Source organism: Canis lupus, chromosome 13 (genome assembly GCF_048164855.1).
Source record: "Canis lupus baileyi chromosome 13, mCanLup2.hap1, whole genome shotgun sequence".
Lineage (NCBI taxonomy): Eukaryota > Metazoa > Chordata > Mammalia > Carnivora > Canidae > Canis > Canis lupus.
Genome location: NC_132850.1, coordinates 63,858,542 through 63,877,173, shown reverse-complemented (window position 1 = coordinate 63,877,173; position 18,632 = coordinate 63,858,542). Strand labels below are relative to the sequence as shown.

Sequence of the window (18,632 nt, the reverse complement as noted above, 5' to 3'; positions counted from 1 at the left end):
AATTCATTGAATTTTGACCATTCTGAGTAATCCATTGGATGATAAACCATTGCATTATTATTTTAATATTTATTTGCGTACATGCCTTGTTGACAAGAAGATGTGAAAAGAACACGGCTCAAAGAATATAAGCTTTTAGTAAAACCCAAATCACCACCCTCATTTCTAATGATTGATTCTAATTGATTCTAATTTAACTTGGTGATTTTTCCACTTTGGACCACCAATACTAATATGCTGAGCTGTGTAAAACAATGCAAACTAAGTGGAGATCTTAGCCCAGTAAGAACTTCTATTAAACAATCCTTAATAATGTTTTTTAGAAGTTTATTGGCTTAAAATTCAAAATAAGGCCCTTAGCTTTTTTCTTTTCTTCTCTCTTTTCTTTTTTTTCTTTTCTTTTCTTTTCTTTTCTTTTCTTTTCTTTTCTTTTCTTTTCTTTTCTTTTCTCTTTCTTTTCTTTTTTCTTTTTCTTTTCTTTTTTTCTCTTTCTTTTCTTTTCTTTTTTTTCTTTTCTCTTTCTTTTCTCTTTTCTTTTCTTTCTTTTCTTTTTTTTGCTTTTCTTCTTTCTTTTCTTTTCTCTTTCTTTTCTTTTTTCTTTTCTGTAAGACAGAGTATTACCGGTACTAGATTGAGAACAAAGACCACAGAGGCAAATGCCTTATTGAGATGGTAATTTTATTATTTTTCCAGCATCCAATTACCTGGGGATGAAAACAGAAGATTGGTGCAGGAGTCACAGGATATTTATTTTGGTTCTTGGCTCACTCATCTTTGTCAATAGGCTCAGCAAATTCTGACAGATGGAGATTTAAACAGCTTTGAGCAAACTCAGGGGCATTTGAGCTCACTGTAATGGTGAACTCCAAGTTCTAGGTTTAGTATGGTTCATAAAGCTCCTTGCTTGAGGTTTCTGATCCCTCAGCTGAGTATTCTCAATATGTTAAACACTGGTCAGAAGCCAGGTGCTTATAGTCCGGGGTGTGGGACCCCTCGCCCCTTCCAGGATGGAAGCCCAGGCCTGAGCTCTTGGTCTCTGTACCATCTTTCTGTATTTTGGCTCCCTTGCATATCCATTTGTTTGTCCGTTGTTTGTTTGTTTTACTATTGCAAATAATCTTCCTTCAGGTTCTTTTTTAGACCCACTGCATTCCCTCAGTAGCTTCAGCTCAATTTATGGAGAGGAAATTATAAATCACGCTTCCACTGTACAACTTAACTGGAGATGAGGTCATCACAAAGTATAATAGGTGCAGGAGTTGAGGGTTGGGCTGAGAAAGAGGTTATCACAAGGTAGCCAAAGGGAGACTTTTTAGTCAAATGCCCTAACTAAGATATAATTTTGGAAAGTATTTCTCATTACTCAGTTTTAACCGACTTGGAATAATTATTTTATTGGAGTTCAAGCTCTGAGATTGTCAGCTTGTCTAGAAATCCTCAGCAGAGTATTTAAAAAATGTATACACACAAAAAAAGGAATAGATGAAAATTTATGAAAAAAAATTGATTTACTTGAAAAAAATATTGGGACTTTTGTAATTTCTGTAAGAACTGTTTTTGTAACATCTGATTTCTTCCCGTTTAAAAAAAAATGATTGACACTTTTAATAGAAGCCTAGCTCATCTTTCTTTTTAAAAGAACAAATATTTTCTGAATTCTTTTGAATTCAGCAATGCCAGAAAAATCAAAATATAAGTCTATTCAAGGTTACTTGAGAGGTAATCGTTCCTGAAATTGACACAAAAGATAAAGGTCTTTGTTTCTTTACTTGAGGCGAAGTCTATTTTGAGTGTATTGCTTCAGTAAGGCCTAGGAGCTGTTCTCCAATATAGCATCCATAAGACCACGGCAATAATTGTCTAAAATGGATGATACATTTGCTGGGCCGAAGTCAATAAATAATAATCATGTTTTAGAATTCAACATGGCATCGGTAATACCAACTCCCTGGGGACAACACACTGGGTGATTTTGGACTTTTTTTTTTTTTTTTCATATTTAGTCACATACTCCTTGGCAATTGAACTTAGTAATGGTGAGTTCTGGGCACCTGGTGGCTCCACGGTTGAGCGTCTGCCTTCGGCTCAGGACATGACCCCAGGGTCCTGGGATCAAGTCCCACGTCAGGCTCCCCGCATGGAGTCTGCTTCTCCCTCTGCTGTGTCTCTGCCTCTCTCTCTCTCTCTCTCTCTGTGTTTTGTGAATAAATAAATAAAATCTTTAAAAAAATGGTGAATTCCTTAGGAATTAACATTGTAAGAAACTGTGTGTGTGTGTGTGTGTGTGTGTGTGTGTGTGTGTTGAGGGAAAGCAAGCAGAAAGTTAACCATTTTGTACTAAAGCTCCCAACTCTGGCTACAGACATGCTACTTAAGTTGGTTTGGGATGAGATCCTGTGAATCTGAATTTTAAAAGCTCCTCAAGCAATTTTTATATGTAGGCGTAGTTGAGAACCACTATTGGATCTCTTCACACTGCTGCTTTTAAGTTCTTTTTTTATTTTTATTTTTATATATATTTTTTTTTTATAAACTAGAAAAGTAGCATTCATGGAGAAGCATTTACTTTTTTTGTTGCAACTTGAGAACATCACATTTTGTTTTCTCATTTTACTGCCATGTCTTATTTTTCTTTACTTTTCCATATTTGAGGCATTCTCTTACTTTCTCTTAGTTAATAGTTGCTAATCCTAGTAGCTCCTTGTACATTTCAAAAGATCCAGCATTTCCGGACACCTCACCATGCTGATGTGTTCTATCTATTAGTATTTAGTATTTCATTACCCTGTGTCACTGCCTCTGGATGCTTTGAGCGGAGATGATTTTATGTTGGAAGATCCACATTCTGAAATCCATGTGCACGGTTTCCGTTTGAACCGTTTCAGGGCAGCTTCCCTGTGGATCGTGCCTTTGGCTCAGGCTTGCCGACTTGACCAGGACCACAGCTCCAACATGTTAGCTGGTCACTGACGGGGACAAGCTCGTAGTAAACCCCTGCACATTAAAGGAAATCATGTGACGGGACTTTATCATAAAATCTCAGATTTGAAAGGAACTCAACAGCACACAAACTTGTGCACAACGTGCAGGTGCCTGATAAGGGATCATGTTCTATGAAACACGGGTCTGCATTTGTGGGGCAATCTGTCAGAAAGACTCTGGTTCTCACATCAATTTGGCTTCCAACACTCCCTGTTCCTACCCCCTCGGCGTATATTGAGGCACACAAGGCAAACTCTGTTGTCTTCCATTGTTGGGAAATAAGTGAATTCCTAGATTTTCACTTAAAATGGAGCAAGAATCTAAAAGACACCCTAATAGGTAGACTGTTACTTCATTTTAACAAAACCCAGTTACTGGCCTTTTAGAAGTTTTTTGTGTATATTTATTTAGATATGGACTTTGTAAAGAATATTCATCTTCACTGACGCAGAGACATTCAACATTGTGTTCATGGAAACCTGACCCTGTAATTTGCATTGATATTGAAGCATTAAGTCATATTTAATTAAACTATATAATTATGATATTAACTTATTGGAATAGACATTTGGAGCAAAAAAAGTGAAGTGATGGTAAACATAAAACTCAGCTGACAGAAATGAGAAAGTTTGGAGTCATTTATTAGTGTTAAGTGTTTAGCATGCTATGGACATCAGTTATTTCCCTGGAGATCAATTGAGGGTGAAATTCCAATATAATTGTCTTATTAACAACAACAAAAAAAAATTTGCTCAGGAGAAACTAACTAATATATTCTTCTTGTGTAAATATTACATTTGTGGTTAAATTTGATCACCAAATGAAGGTGAAATATAATTTCTTAACCAGTTGAATATGAACAAGTAGAAATAATCACTGAACTTTTATAATCCTAACATATTTTCTAGGAAAAAATCTGTGTAAAAATAAATTCTAATTATTTGGCTTTTCAATCCTGAATTTATATTATTCTCAGAATATTCTATATGTATGGATATAAAATGTTGAGCAGTTAGTGTTTTATATATACTTATTCATATTATTAGTGTATTTAAGTGCACACATAAAGGTAAGGGAAATACCCCTTTATATTTCTCATATCCACATCTTTTTGGCTTCCAGAGAATTTTCCTATAAGTGCACCACCCCGTGAACCATTCCAATGAATATGATCAACAGATGCTGAGACCAAATCCACTCAGTGTATCTTATGCAACATTTAATTAAGGCTAAAAATAAATAAATAAATTAATTAATTAATTAATTAATTAATTAATTAATAATAATAATTAAGGCTAATAGCTAGGAAGCTCCAAGTAGAAGAATGAGGCCAATCTGCGTACAAAATCAACCTCAACAATGTCCCCCTTCCCCACTCTGGGGTCCTGGCCCAACCACCTGAACAAATCCCATAAACCATCAATTTACCTTGGCAATCTAGGTGGCTTTGTCTCAATTTTCTTTCTTAGTCCTTCTACTTGGCTTGAGGACTGAACCCAGAAATAGCAGGGTATGTTGGTGATTCCCCAGACCCCACTTGGCCTACAAGGAAGAATCTAGGACAAGTATCCAAAAACAACAACAACAACAAAACCCCAACCCTGATCAGTGAGTCAGGGGTGGCCTGGACGCCTTCTAGGAGCACGGTGGTATCATTGCTCACTTACTGCCAGTAAGAGCTACATTCTTCTGGAGACACAGATGGACAGGACATCAAATGTGACCTTCCAGCCACCTGGAAGACATTTGATTTTCCAATTGAATTAGAGTAATTGATTCTACTCCTTGGTTTTGGAATGATGCTTGCAAGCAGTCCGCTCAATCTGCCCTATTTTCTGAAGCTACCAACTGTTGGCATCCAGCCGTGTGGATGACTGAGAATGGAGGTGGGCAAGACGTCAGGAGGTACTGGCAGGTGCTTTGTGGGGTGGTTCGGGAGCTGGTGCCCCTTTCTCTTGCTGAAGGACTCATAGGGGAGGCAGAATGGAGAAGGAAATGTCTAGGCAAAGGAAAATACAGCAGTTAAACTTAAGGTACTTGTGGGGATCCATGGATGGCTTAGCGGTTGAGCGCTGCCTTTGGCCCAGGGCGTGACCCTGGGGTCCCGGGATCGAGTCCCACGTCAGCCTCCCTGCATGGAGCCTGCTTCTCCCTCTGCCTCTTTCTCTCTCTCTCTCTCTCTCTCTCTATGTCTATCATAAATAAACAAAAATAAATCTTTAACAAAATAAAAAAATGTACAGAAACACAGGAGATCTAAATGAATTTGTCCTCTAATACTACAAACAAACAAACAAAAAAAACAAAACAACAGTAGCTCTACAGTGCCAGAAAAACTAGATTCTCCAATAAAAGTCATAGAAGGTGAAGAGGGTTACTACAAAATTATTATTATGGTAATTCACCTGGAAAATCTAATAGAATAAATCTAATCCTGTACGTATATATAAAATGGTTTCAAGATCTATAAAGGGGGGGGTACCTGGATGGCTCAGTGGATTAAGCATGGCTTAATCGTGCTCTCAGGGTCCTGGGATCAAGCCCTGCTCAGCGAGGAGTCTGCTTCTCCCTCTCCTTCTGTCCAATCCCTTGCTCGCTCTGTCTCTCAAATAAATAAATAAAATCTTTTAAAAAATCTGTAAAGCAATTTCTGCAGGAAGACCTTCCCAAATCTCACTCACACCTTGTGAGATTCCAGCACTCTTCTCTCAGTAATTAGTGGAGCTACAGCGAAAGAAAGAAATAGAAAGAAAGAAAGAAAGAAAGAAAGAAAGAAAGAAAGAAAGAAAAGAAAGAAAGAAAGAAAGAAAGAAAGAAAGAAAGAAAGAAAGAAAGAAAGAAAGAAAGAAAGAAGGAAGGAAGGAAGGAAGGAAAAGAAAGAAAAAAAATAAAATAAAAATAAAAAAATAAAAAATAAAAAGAAAGAAAGAAAGAAAAGAAAAGAAAGAAAGAAAGAAAGAAAGAAAGAAAGAAAGAAAGAAAGAAAGAAAGAAAGAAAGAAAGAAAAGAAAGAAAGAAAGAAAGAAAGAAAGAAAGAAAGAAAGAAAGAAGAAAGAAGAAAGAAAGAAAGAAGAAAGAAAGAAAGAAAAGAAAGAAAGAAAGAAAGAAAGAAAGAAAGAAAGAAAGAAAGAAAGAAAGAAAGAAAGAAAGAAAGAAAGAAAGAAAGAAAAAGAAAAAAAAAAAGTTGGGTTCCTTTCCTCCCCTCCCCAGCCCAATGTCAGTGGATCCACTGCTCAGTAGTCAATACGGAAGCGTTGAACTTTATGATATAGCTTGGAGGTGTGGGGGGTATTTAGTGGGGAATGTTCCTGGAATTTCTGTGCTGAAGAGATGGCCTGCAAGCTGTGAGATTGGTTCTCTGGGGCATTTGAGAAAATAGAGTGATCGTATAAGTAAATCTGTTTCTTGTTCTTGGAGAAAGTACTTAAACAAACATGGAAAATGGGAGGGTGGAAAGAATCCTGAGATGGTGGATTGGAACTAGAGGTCTCAGTATGAACTCATGTTGAGTTGTGTGTGTGTGTGTTTTATTAATTTTTTTAAAAAATAAGTATTAATATATATGAATATATATATTAAGATATATATATAGAGAGAGACACTTGGAATTAGTTGTAGATGTATTTGTATGCATGTGTATCCTAGAAGGATACTTATAATATTCAATAAATTATTGAATATTACTGTTTACTTATAATATTCAATAAGTTATTGACTTCTGTTTACTGTTTACTTAGAATATTCAATAAATTATTGACTTCTGACAGGTTAACTAGTTGGCTTCAGCTATATCCGTCTCACCTATCCTTGTTTTTCCTTGTTATCTTCACCTTTCCTTTATAAACTCATTCCTCGTAACGTCTCAAGCACCCCAGTTCATGGGTCCAGCCTCTTTTCCATAGTCAACATTGCGTGATTCTTCTTCTCCAAAGGTGTGCGCTGAGCTGTAGGCTTAGATGCACATGGATTCCTGTAGTGAGTCCACAGATGACGCTTTGGAAGTTGCGTCTTCCCAAGTTACTCCCTCGGGTTTACTCAAGAAGGGGGCTTTACACCCTGGAAAAACTAAGTTCTGTGTGATTGTGTCTTTGGGTCAAAACAAAGTGCATCGACTTTTCCCTGTCTTTCCCTTCCAGCACGTTCCAAAGTATATCGCTGCTACCAGTGCATAATAAAACTGTGTAGGGGCTACTGACCGTGAAGCATATATCTTGGCAATAAGAACAGTCCATAATTTTAAATAGGTTCATGGTATTTCTTAAGCATGTTAAACAGGAAATTTCCTCAAGCTTTATGTTCATTGAAAGAGTTAAGTTTTTAAAACTAATCAAAAAATAAATAAATAAATAAATAAAAATAAATAAAAAAATAATAAAACATAAAAATAAAATAAAACTTAAACTTAATAATAAAAACTTAAGTGTGTAAAGCCCACAGGCATTGAAATGTATGTCCAAGCTACCACCCCTTAGTATTTATATATTTATAGGATTGTTAAAATCATTGACAGCAGTGAGGTCTTTCTTCCATCTTTTCACTTGTTAGCTAAATTTAACTTTCTGTCCTGAATCTTTCATCTCCTTGCATGTTCTTTTAAAATACATCCCTTGTTATTTATTGCTATTCTTTTTATTTATTAGTTTTTAAAGACTTATTTATTCACTTGAGAGTGAGAGAGCACAAGCACGCATGTGTGAATGGGAGGACAGAGGGGGAGAATCTTCAAGTAGACTCCCCACGAGGGAAGAGCCCCACGTGGGGTTTACTCCCGTGACCCACGCGATCATGACCTGAGCTGAAACCAAGAGTCAGCTGTTCACCTACTGAGCCACCCAGGTGCCCCTTATTGCCATTCTTTAAAAAAAAATTCACTTCCATTTATATCTGAAAAATAATTTTTTCTCACATATCACCCTAATTTTTTGGAGTACTTGGTATAATGACTTTCTATTCTCATCCATTTCTTAATTATCTTTAACCACTCTGCACCCTCTGGAAAAGTCTGAGCTGTTATCTGTCAAAGCCCATATTTTATACTAACACAAATGATGAAAATAAAACTCAATAGTTAAAATGACTTCATTAATGTTATGTATATATTATATCAATCACCAAACAATGTGATTGAAACTATTACTGATAATTGAAAGCAACATTTGTCTGGAGTAATTTAAACAAGAATTTTGGTTTGATGACAAAATTGAGTAAAACCTGTAAAAAGGAGATAATTGTAAAGTAAGCACACCATATATATATATTTATTTTATTTTTAATTTAATTTAATTTTATTTTATTTTATTTTATTTTATTTTATTTATTTTATTATTTTTTTATTTTATTATTTATTTGACAGAGAGAGAAAGAGAGGACAAGCAGGGAGGGGGCAGAGGGAGAAGGAGAATGATGCTCCCTGCTGACCAGGGAGCCTGATATGGGGCTCCATCTCAGGACCCCGGGGGTCATGACCTGAGCAGACTTCAATGGATTGAGCCACCCAGGCACCCCTATATTTTTGATTCTTAAAGTTTTTATTTCTAAAAAAAAAATTTTATTTATTCATGAGAGACATACACAGAGAAGGAGAGAGAGAGAGGCAGAGACACAGGCAGAGGGAGAAGCAGGCTCCATGCGGGGAGCCCGACATGGGACTCGACCCTGGGACTCCAGGACCACGCGTTGGGCCGAAGGCAGGTGCTAAACCACTGAGCCACCCAGGGATCCCCTGATTCTTAAAGTCTTTAAATATATTACCAGATTTTGCAGTCTGAGGACACCTCTTTACAGCAACAGCGTAACAAGGAGGAAAATGCACAGATGAACACTGCATTGTGCACACAGATCACAGAGTCAGAGACCCTTGACAGCACATGATCTTAGAACTCGACTAGATAAGTTGTATCCTCAGGAGTCAGATTTCTTTATATGCAGATATTCAGTCTCAGCTGAGGTGAGGAAGTATGCAATCTGGACATTCTTGGACTACATTGGATTGAATTGAGTTTAGCGCAGAATGTAGTATAACCGTCCCATGCACAGACTCCGATACTCTTCAAAGAGAAACCACCGCAAACACAGTATTGCCTTAGTTCTGAGTCCGTAATCCATGTGTCCAGTCGCTTTCTCCTTGGCATGTCCTCATGGTGCACTACAAGATACTGTAAGGTCTGTGTCAAATGAGAAATTTCTTTTTGATATTGATATTGAATTCTTTTTTCTTATTGATATCTTTTTGATATTTTAAGGTGCATTTAATTTGAGGAGAAAAATAAGATATATGTAATAATAATTCCTATTTAGAAAATTAGGGATATATTGATTCAAAGAATATACTACATCTAAGAGAATGTGTTCAGTAAAATAAGATTTAAATATATGTTTGTTGCCTTATGTTTTCCTGACTGTTCTGCCTAGTTGGATGGCCTAGTTGCCAACCAGTACAATATTTTAACTGGTTCATGACTACATGATAGGGATTATAAATTTGTTAACCTGGGTTAAAGAGTCCTTACTGTGCTCATGTCATCTTATGTCAGGTTAAATTCATCTAGTCTTTATAATATCCAATTTATAGATGTCTGATAGAAACAGTTTGAAGAAAAAAAAACAGTTTGAAGTGTAAAGAATAAGGGGAAATTTACTTGCTTACCATTTAGCCTTAAAGATTGCTTAAATTCAGGACTTTAACATTCTTAGGACTTTGTTGGTCCTTTTCTCATTTTGATTTTGCTTAATAGCATCTGTACTCACGTCTCTAGCGTTGTCCCAGTAAAGGATCTACCTCTCTTTCCTCAGCTCTGAATTAAATATAAGAAGTTGCCTCTAACCTGTCTCCTGTCACAGGACTTTGGCCCTGTGGTAAGGGTGGTTCGCTATGACATTTGTGTATGAAAATTAGTTTTCCAAAAGAGAGTCTCTGGTGAGAAAAGGAGACAGTTGCCCCCAAATAAATGGGATGTTATTTCTTAATGAAAAGTAGAGTCACAAAAGGGAAAATAATTGTGTAGTGTCCACTTCAGTTCATAGGGTTGCCGAAGGTTTTTGCTATGCTCCACTCCTTGCTTGCTATTTATGCTACCATAATAAGGTGATTATAATTGGCAAATCCCAATGAATGAATGGATTCAAGTCTAAATCAAGTCTTTTTTCCTCCTTTGGTTGTCTTTGCCTGGGAAACATCAGAGTAGCGATCAGAAAAACTCAAGTGGAGAATATGTGCTATGGGAGCTACGAGGAATTCTATTCATGAGCTCTCAGGTTGTGTCTAAGATATTGGTTGTCTAAGGTATTAAAGATATATAATGTAATATATTAGTCAATCCAAAGTAGATTAAAACAAACACTAAAATAAAGTGATTTATAACATTCCAAATTCCCAATTTATTCTTTTCAATTGAATCAAAATGTTTATCACTACAATAAGAGGCTGAACATTGTTGCTCTCTTTAGCTACTGCTAATTATATACTTGTTTTAAGTGAGAGGCACCGTACAGTAGTACTCCAATCCCATTTGTAGCCATGCATTTTTGATCAGTTGCCTGTTTTCTAAATTTCACTTGAAAGACTTATTTGTAAAACATATACCTATCTTAACCTCATTGATCAAAATATAATGCATCAAAACTGCTTAACACGATGTTTGACCCACAGGAAGACCACAGTGAAAGTTTCATTTATAAACTGTATTTTGTTATTTTTGCTGATTTGTTTTTTTCAGGATTTTTTTTTTCTGGATAGTTTAAGTAGTTATGGCAAGTAGTTTATACCTACGATTGTTTTTATCTTATATGCATTACTCTAATGAATGACCAAGAAAAAAATTCCTAAGGAAATATGGACAGATCTTGAGATTTAGTTAGTTATTCATTGTCTTCACTGTCAGGCCAGAACCTAAACCAGGACACTATTGACATTTGAGGTCAAATGCCAGCAGCAATCCCTCCCTCACAATTGTGACAAACAAAAATGTTTCCAGATTCCCCCAGGGGCAAAATCACCCCGAGAACCTCTAATGTAAGCCCTACAATAAGGCCGTGGTGATTGCATCTTTTAAAAATCTGTAGTCACAGCCTGTCCCAGGGTTTATTACCCTGATGGTTGGAGTCTTTTCTATGAGCAGATCAGATCTCCCCTATAATGAGGTCATATTTTCTTCTTTGTTCCTGTGATTAAACAAATGACTTTAACTTACTTTCTCGGACAAGTGTCAACTTTGACCAATGAAAAATCATTCGGGGGCTTGCTATTCACAATAACTCCCAACTTAAGTATTCTCAATACCAAGGTCTTAGATAATCAGGAATGCATTAATCATGTCTTTCCTTACAAAATTTCCATTTTTTTTGGTAATTATAAACTAATGAGGGTGCCCTTTATGTGATATTTTAGTTCACTTATACCTTTATAAATATTTCAGCTTTGTGATAATTAAGTAAATTGAATGTCATTAATTAGAAATCCAATCAGGGGATGTAGCTAAAAAAATATTTTTAAATAGTACTTTTAAGGTCCTAAAATTGAGTAAAATTCTTCACAATGATGTTTTTTCTTCAAAATCAATCCATAAATAAATAAAACTAAATGGTTTTCTGATTATAGGAAGCTAGATTCTTATAACTATAAACATGGAGTGGATTTGCTATCCTTCTGATTCTGTTGGTCTTCACAGAAATTTACACAGAAAACAAAGTGTTTGGTAGAATCATGATGAAAAAGAAATTGTCTTATTTATTAAATAATTCTTTTTCAAAGCTGTAATTTCATCATATGCAAATTGAGACAGCTTTGAACATTCTTGTTCTATCAAAGAAAGCTATCTAAAAGGTAGAACTTTTTTTAACTAGCAACTCATGTATTTTTGTTGTTCATTCCATTTTTTTGAGCTTTCATTTTCTTTAAATAAAAAAAAAACACTTAAATCACATTTAGAATGTAAATGAGTATGGCATAACAGACGTTTGAAGGGAGCTAACATATTTTCAAATTTTAAAATTCAATATTAGCAATAATTAATATTGACTTTTGGCTTTGTTCACATACCATTTATAAATGTTTTTGAATTTTTCTTAAATTATGTCATGAGTCAGAATTTGATGAGATATGGGGTTCTGGAATATTTTTGGGGGGTTTCTGGAATATTAAGCTAAAAGAAGTTACAGTAAAGAAGTATTGCATTTGAAGTCTCAGTTTTGTATGACTTATCTGGCTGCCATTAAAATGCTAGTAATTTCTTATCTATTTGTACTTTTGATCAACCATTGGGCATTTTAATCACATTTAAAATTCACTATGATTTTACAAACCAAAATCATTTCCTTCGTTTACTGAAACATCAAATAATAAAAAATAATGATTTCTTTGAAAGAGTTTGTTCCTCCAAAACAACCCACTAAGTCACTACAAATACATTCCACGTGTAATAATTTTAACTCATTTGTTGAAAGGCTAGTTATGAATTTTGCTTGTCCATTAGAAAGTTATTTGACAAAGAAAAAAATGTACAGATATGAGTAATCTGATTAGTCATTGGATGTATTCAGTCCTTCTTAGTATCAGCTGAAGCTGAATTAAATTAGTCATTGGTGCATTTGTCGATTGGAGCCAGAAAGTCTGCCCTACTTAATTTTAAAATAATTTGCACTGAGTAAATTTATGGACAGAGGCACTAAAGAAATCACATTACTTCAGAATTAGCAAGATCTATTTCCTGTAGACTAGGAGGGTAATTGTTGCCTCTTAAAAGATGGAGTAGGTTTACAACTTTTAAATCATGTCCAACCATGCAGTTATGAAATAATTAACCATGAGTTAAGGATACTCAGGATTAAAACGCTACGAAAGGTACTATTTACAAAGAAAATCAAAACGAAATTCAGCTAACCTGAAGAAAACAAAACGGAACTTCATGTGCCATAATAATGTTGGCTGGCTGGTTTCATTGAGACTCTGTTGGCATCTTAGAGCCCCGTCCGTGGTAGCTGCTGCTTTAGGGAAAAAACCACCCGTTTGATTCTTAACACTCTGTAGATTCACTGTTATTATTCCAGTTATTCATATGAGAAAATCAAAGCTGAGAACGTCTAAGAAACTAAGTCCAAGTGCCACACTTCAGAATTAGTTGGTGCTCCTAGACGTGAAATCAGGTATAAGGCGCTGCATTCCATACTGTTCTTACTCACCTGTCTTTTCCGTACCACGTGTACTAGAATCACTAGCGCGCTATTGTCCCTTTCTTGACTTTCTATTGATATAACTAAATGTCTCTAAATATATATATTTTTTTCTCTTTCTATACAGTGCAAACTAGAGTATCAGGCATGTGTCTTAGGAAAACAGCTCTCAGTCAACTGCGAAGGACGCTGCCCGTGTCCTCCAGATAAGCCCACAGGTCCAAGCAGAAGGGTTAAGAGAGGTAAGTGATGAAAACTTATCTGCAGTGTTAGGGTCATTTTTGTCAATAAAATGTTTTGCAGTAGATGTTGCCATCAAATACAAAATGAGGGTTCCTATCCGACAGTAATCATGGTGTACATGTAGGGTTTTCGTTTTTGTTTTCTTTTGTTTTTAATCTCAAGCTTTGTAGCAAGTAATAGTTTTCTACAGATTTCTATTTATCTTGATAGTAACAGTCGGATGCTTCTTTTCTACATGTTCACCATATATAAGAAACCTAAAGCAATACCTTCTATAAATTATTGTGTCTAAAATGTGTTGACATTCCTTTTTGTTCTTTTGGGAGAAAATCAGCGGTAAAGTAGTAAGTGATAAAGTAGTTTGATCGGATGTGAAACTAGTCACTTAGTACAAACGTTTTATCTATTTATTTATTTTTTATTTATTTATTTTTTTAGTACAAACGTTTTAAAATGAAAATGTCTACCCCACATATTCTGTGTGTGTATGTGTGTGTGTGTATTTCATACTGGAATGATTTCATAAATTAAAGTTTCTTTTGGTTAGGCCTAGAGTCCTTAAATCTTTCTTTTTATGGTTTTTTTGTCTAATAATAGAATAATGAAATACATTTAACTTCCCATGTGCTGTTGTATGATTTGACCTTATGTATATTATTTATTATAGTTTACACGGTGTTACTTAACATGTTTGAGGTACCCTTGATGCCTTTAAAAATATCTCTATGGCTGTTTGTTTCAGTTCTTTAGGTAAGGAAGGAAATGTAGGGAATAGATGTTCCTTTGGTCAAAGATCCATTTTATAGGGCATTAACTATATCTTTAGCTATAGGTAAGGAAGGAAATGTAGGGAATAGGTGTTCCTTTGGTCAGAGATCCATTCTATAGGGCATTATTGTCAACATCTATCATGTATTTTATTACCATGTGAATCTCATAACTTAATAGTCGTTATTGTGTGTCCTTAATGCAAAGAATTGGGTGTTGCCTTCTTTTATGAAAAGCACAGATATTGATTTTCAGATACAAAAAAATCTTAGTTATTATGAAGTCTGATATAAACTACGTATTTTCTTAAGCGTGGCATACTTGATATTCCATGTTATAGTACCGTGATTAATATTTTGTCAGAGATAAAGGGTTGTCTTAAAAGTTTTTCTCTAAAATCCGGTTAGTTAACATCCAGCGTGATATTAGTTTCGGGTGTACAATATAGTGATCATAAAATTTTTGAACTTTAATCATGCCACTTATATTGGTCTTTACTCATTAGGTAATATTTAGGAGAATTTAAACATAAAAACCTGTGTTATCATATCACCTTTAAGAAGACAGAGAAGCCAATTTGAATACTCAAGTCAATTGATTTGCAAATTCATGGTAAGCTGGTCCTGGAATGGAGGCAGTGTGCGCCCAGGGGGGTGGTGGAAGGAAAGGTCTGGGCTGCCTCCCAAGAGGCCCTTCCTGAAGCCTCACCTTGGTCCCTTAGTCCAGCCTGTGGTCGGGGTCAGGCCTTGCTTCCTCTGGGCCTGCCCACCCCAGGCCCCAGGCCACTGCTTCTAGCACAGTCCAAATAAGGCTGTTCAGCAGGACCTTGACTATATCAATCAGCCCCAAAGAGCTGAGAGCTAATTAGAGTCTCCCTTCAAGTGAACAACTGCAGGGTCCCTGCCTTCCTCCAGCCCCCTCCCTGTGTGCATGACTGAAGACCTGTTCCTCTGAAAGTCGCTCCAGGCCCAAAGCAAACCCCACCTGGGTGCTCAGTGCTCAGTGTCCCAGGCTCCTTGTCTTCAGTGGAGCCTCTTAGGGAATCTCTGAAGGGCACCGTGGCCAGTGGGTCCCTCTGCACCCCCGCCCCACCAGGTGTCTCTCGGACAGGCTTCTCCGCTCTGAACTGGCTCCTGCACGAGGAGTCCTGTGTGGAGTGGACCGGTGTGCCCGGGCCTCCCACCAACCCGCCGACCGCACGGGGACCGGATGTGCTTTAGGTGGAGGGGACGCGCGTGAGCAGAGGGGCCCGTGGGAATGAACAGTGCTCGGCCTCAGCTGCCCCCCTCTCTGCACCGTGATTGCCCCGACCCGGCCACAAGGAAACGTCCTTGAAGTCGTGTGGTCGGGGGAGAAAAGGTCATTTGTGTTCAACTGCGTGTGGGAAGAGTTTAAAACGACCCCGTTCTGAGGCACTGTCAGGGCACAGCGAGTGCAGGGTGTGCCAGCTGCTGTGCAAGAGCAGGACAGGACACTGTGCAAGTGGTTTGTCCGCCGAGCCGAAGGCCTGGACACCTGGGGCCGAAAACTTGGTCCAGTGCCCTTCGGCTGTGTCACCTGCTGCTCACACGGGAGGCGCGTGTGCCCCAGGCCGACCCGGCGCAGGGGGCTCCCCCTCCACAGCTTCTCGGTTTAGACAAAAGGAAGGAAGGAACTACCGGCGATGGGGTGGCTTGCACCTCGTCCCCACCTCCCTGCATTTGAGGCCAGGTGGACGCCACCTTATGTGTTCTCTGCGTTAAAGCAGAGTAAATTCCCCAAAGCCACGTGTAGTATGTAAGAACTAATAAAATTCATTTCCTTTACGAAGTAGAAAAATTAATTTCTCCTCCGTTCTCCTAACGTAGACGATAACGGATTTGCATAAACTGGTCCAAGTATATGCATCCGAGCAACAAAGATTTTTGAATGGCTTACATTTTTTGAAATTCCAGATTCTGAATGTACGCAGGTAAATAAGCATGGCCCGTCTTCAATCAGTAGCTAAAACATACATTTCCTTTAATCTCAAGTTGGACTGTTCTAATCCCCCCCAAATACTTTTCAAAAATGATTATATGTTCTATATGGCTATTATGGTTTTCTTTTTTTTTTAAGATTTTATTTATTTATTCATGATAGACATAGAGAGAGAGAGGCAGAGACCCAGGCAGAGGGAGAAGCAGGCTCCATGCAGGGAGCCTGATGTGGGACTCGATCCCAATACCCCGGGATCACACCCTGGGCCAAAGGCAGGCGCCAAACCGCTGAGCCACCCAGGGATCCCCTGGTTTTCTATATCGAATCTCTTAAAAATTCATTAATTTTAAATATGACTCTAATGCTTTTTACTCTGACCCCAGTATCCGAATAAACACCCTCACACACCTCCATAATTTGACATCTTGAATTGGAGAGGAGACAGCAACAGAATTGGCGGAGAACTCACAAAGAGATGTCAACATTACCAAAAAGATAAAAGAACATGTGTTGATGAGGCCGTGGAGGAAGGGGAACCCTTGTAAGCTGTTGGCGGGACTGTAAGTTGGTGCAGTCACTGTGGGAAACAGCAGGGAGCTTCCTCTAACCTTAAACAAAGAACTACCATCCGACCTGAACACCGCTTCTGGGTAGGTACCCAGGGAAGTGAAATCAGCACCTCGAGGGGACGCCTGCATGTCCACGCTCACTACAGCATCATTTATAAGATCTGGGACCGATCCAGGTGTTCAGTGAGGATGGGTAGAGGAACCGTGACCCCTGGTATTCCATCCTGTGTATGTACTAGAACACAAGACTCTACCAAGTGCAGCAACGTGGAGGAGCCGGGACAGCACTGTGCAGCTGCCGTCGCCCAGAAGAAGAAAGAGAGACACTGGGTGATCCCTGTTTCATGCAGAATCTAAAAAAAAAAAAAAAAAAAAAAAAAAGTTGAATGCATAGAACCAGAGACGAGAACAGTGGTTGCCAAGGGCGAGGGATGGGGGAAGTGGGCGAGAGGTTGGTCGTAGGGTGCAAAGCCACAGCGAGGGAGGCCGAATGAAGCCTAGAGGCCCAAGGTACCACATGGCGCCTGGGGTCACTAACGCCATCGTGAATATTCCAGACCTGCCAAGAGCATAGATGTCAGGGTTTCACCACACGTACACGCGCGCAAAATGTCCACGATGCAGGACACTAGCTTGGCGACCGTGGACACTAGCTTGCCTGCATGGTTGATAGAATGCTACTCACAAATACCGGTTTGGGTTTTTTGGTCCTGTGGGTCACAGGCTCCACGACCTGCATTCTTTTGCACAGCTCAAGTTTCCTTTTATCAGAAACTAGGAATCTTGTAATTCCATCTGTTTCTCTTTCTGCTTCGTTTTCTAAGAGGATCAGAATTAAACAGGTGGCCGGTCACAGTAGCTGGCAGCCTGCGCATACGCTGCTTGCTTCTGATTCTGATTGTGTGTGTGTGTGTGTGTGTGTATGTGCAGCTCTCACAGAATTTCTCTCTGTATTAGGTGGCATTATCCTATGGAGTACCAGAATTTATTTTTTTAAGGATTTATTTATTTATTCCTGAGAGACACAGAGAGAGAGGCAGAGACACAGGCTGAGGGAGATGCAGGCTCCAGGCAGGGAGCCCGACGTGGGACTCGATCCCGGGACCCCGGGGTCACACCATGAGCCAAAGGCAGATGTTCAACTGCTGAGCCCCCCCAGGCATCCCTGGGATAGCATGATTTATTGGCTAGAAGTACAGACTCTAGAATAGTTCCGCCCTGGGTGTGACCTTTGGCATTATATTTAAACTTAGGAGTCTTAGTTTTTTTCGTCTGTGAAATAGAACATATATAGATTGTTAAGACTTATGGATGTATTTCCTCAAATTAAACCATCTTTGAATTTCTATTTCATCTTAATTGATGACACTTGTTAAATGCTGTTGAATTCTAATGAATCATGTAAGTTTTCATACCTTGAATATCACTTTAAATTTTATGTTTTATGCTTTTTTATCAGATTGGGTACAAAGTACTTAGACAGTTTTCATATCTTTATAATATTTATGCACTGGAAATCAGCTGTGCATTGAGAGTTTGGCATAACTCAGCAGTTGAATTCTGTGGCCTAAGGGCTATTTTTGGTTATTTTCTTTGATAAATCTTTCACATTCTTTTCATAGTTACTGGCCTTCACAGTGTGTGTGTGTGTGTGTGTGTGTGTGTGTGCACATGCATGTATCTTTTTCATACAATTATGCTAATTTATATTTTTTCAAATAAATGCTTATTTAGATTTTAAATATATTAACCTTAGTTGTCCAGGATATTATCTCTGTTAACTAAAAACACCCTTTCTAATCATTTATGATCTTCAGGAAAGTTATATATTTTTTTTTTAACTACAACCCTAAACACATTTGCTATCACCTGACTTTATTCCTTCATTCTTTTAGCAGTTACGATCTTGTGGAGTTTATTTAAAGATCTCGAATTCTTCAGTAG

At 37.8% G+C, this 18,632-nt stretch overlaps 1 protein-coding gene across 3 annotated transcripts in view; it reads left to right on the top strand.

The window, feature by feature from the left end:
• SPOCK3 (SPARC (osteonectin), cwcv and kazal like domains proteoglycan 3) overlaps positions 1-18,632 on the top strand; it is a 406,762-nt gene that overhangs the window by 267,240 nt on the left and 120,890 nt on the right. For all 3 annotated transcript variants that reach the window (XM_072773846.1, XM_072773845.1, XM_072773843.1), the window contains one exon: positions 13,277-13,391. In XM_072773846.1, the coding sequence (XP_072629947.1) occupies positions 13,277-13,391 (115 nt within the window). The remainder of the gene's footprint in view (positions 1-13,276; positions 13,392-18,632) is intronic.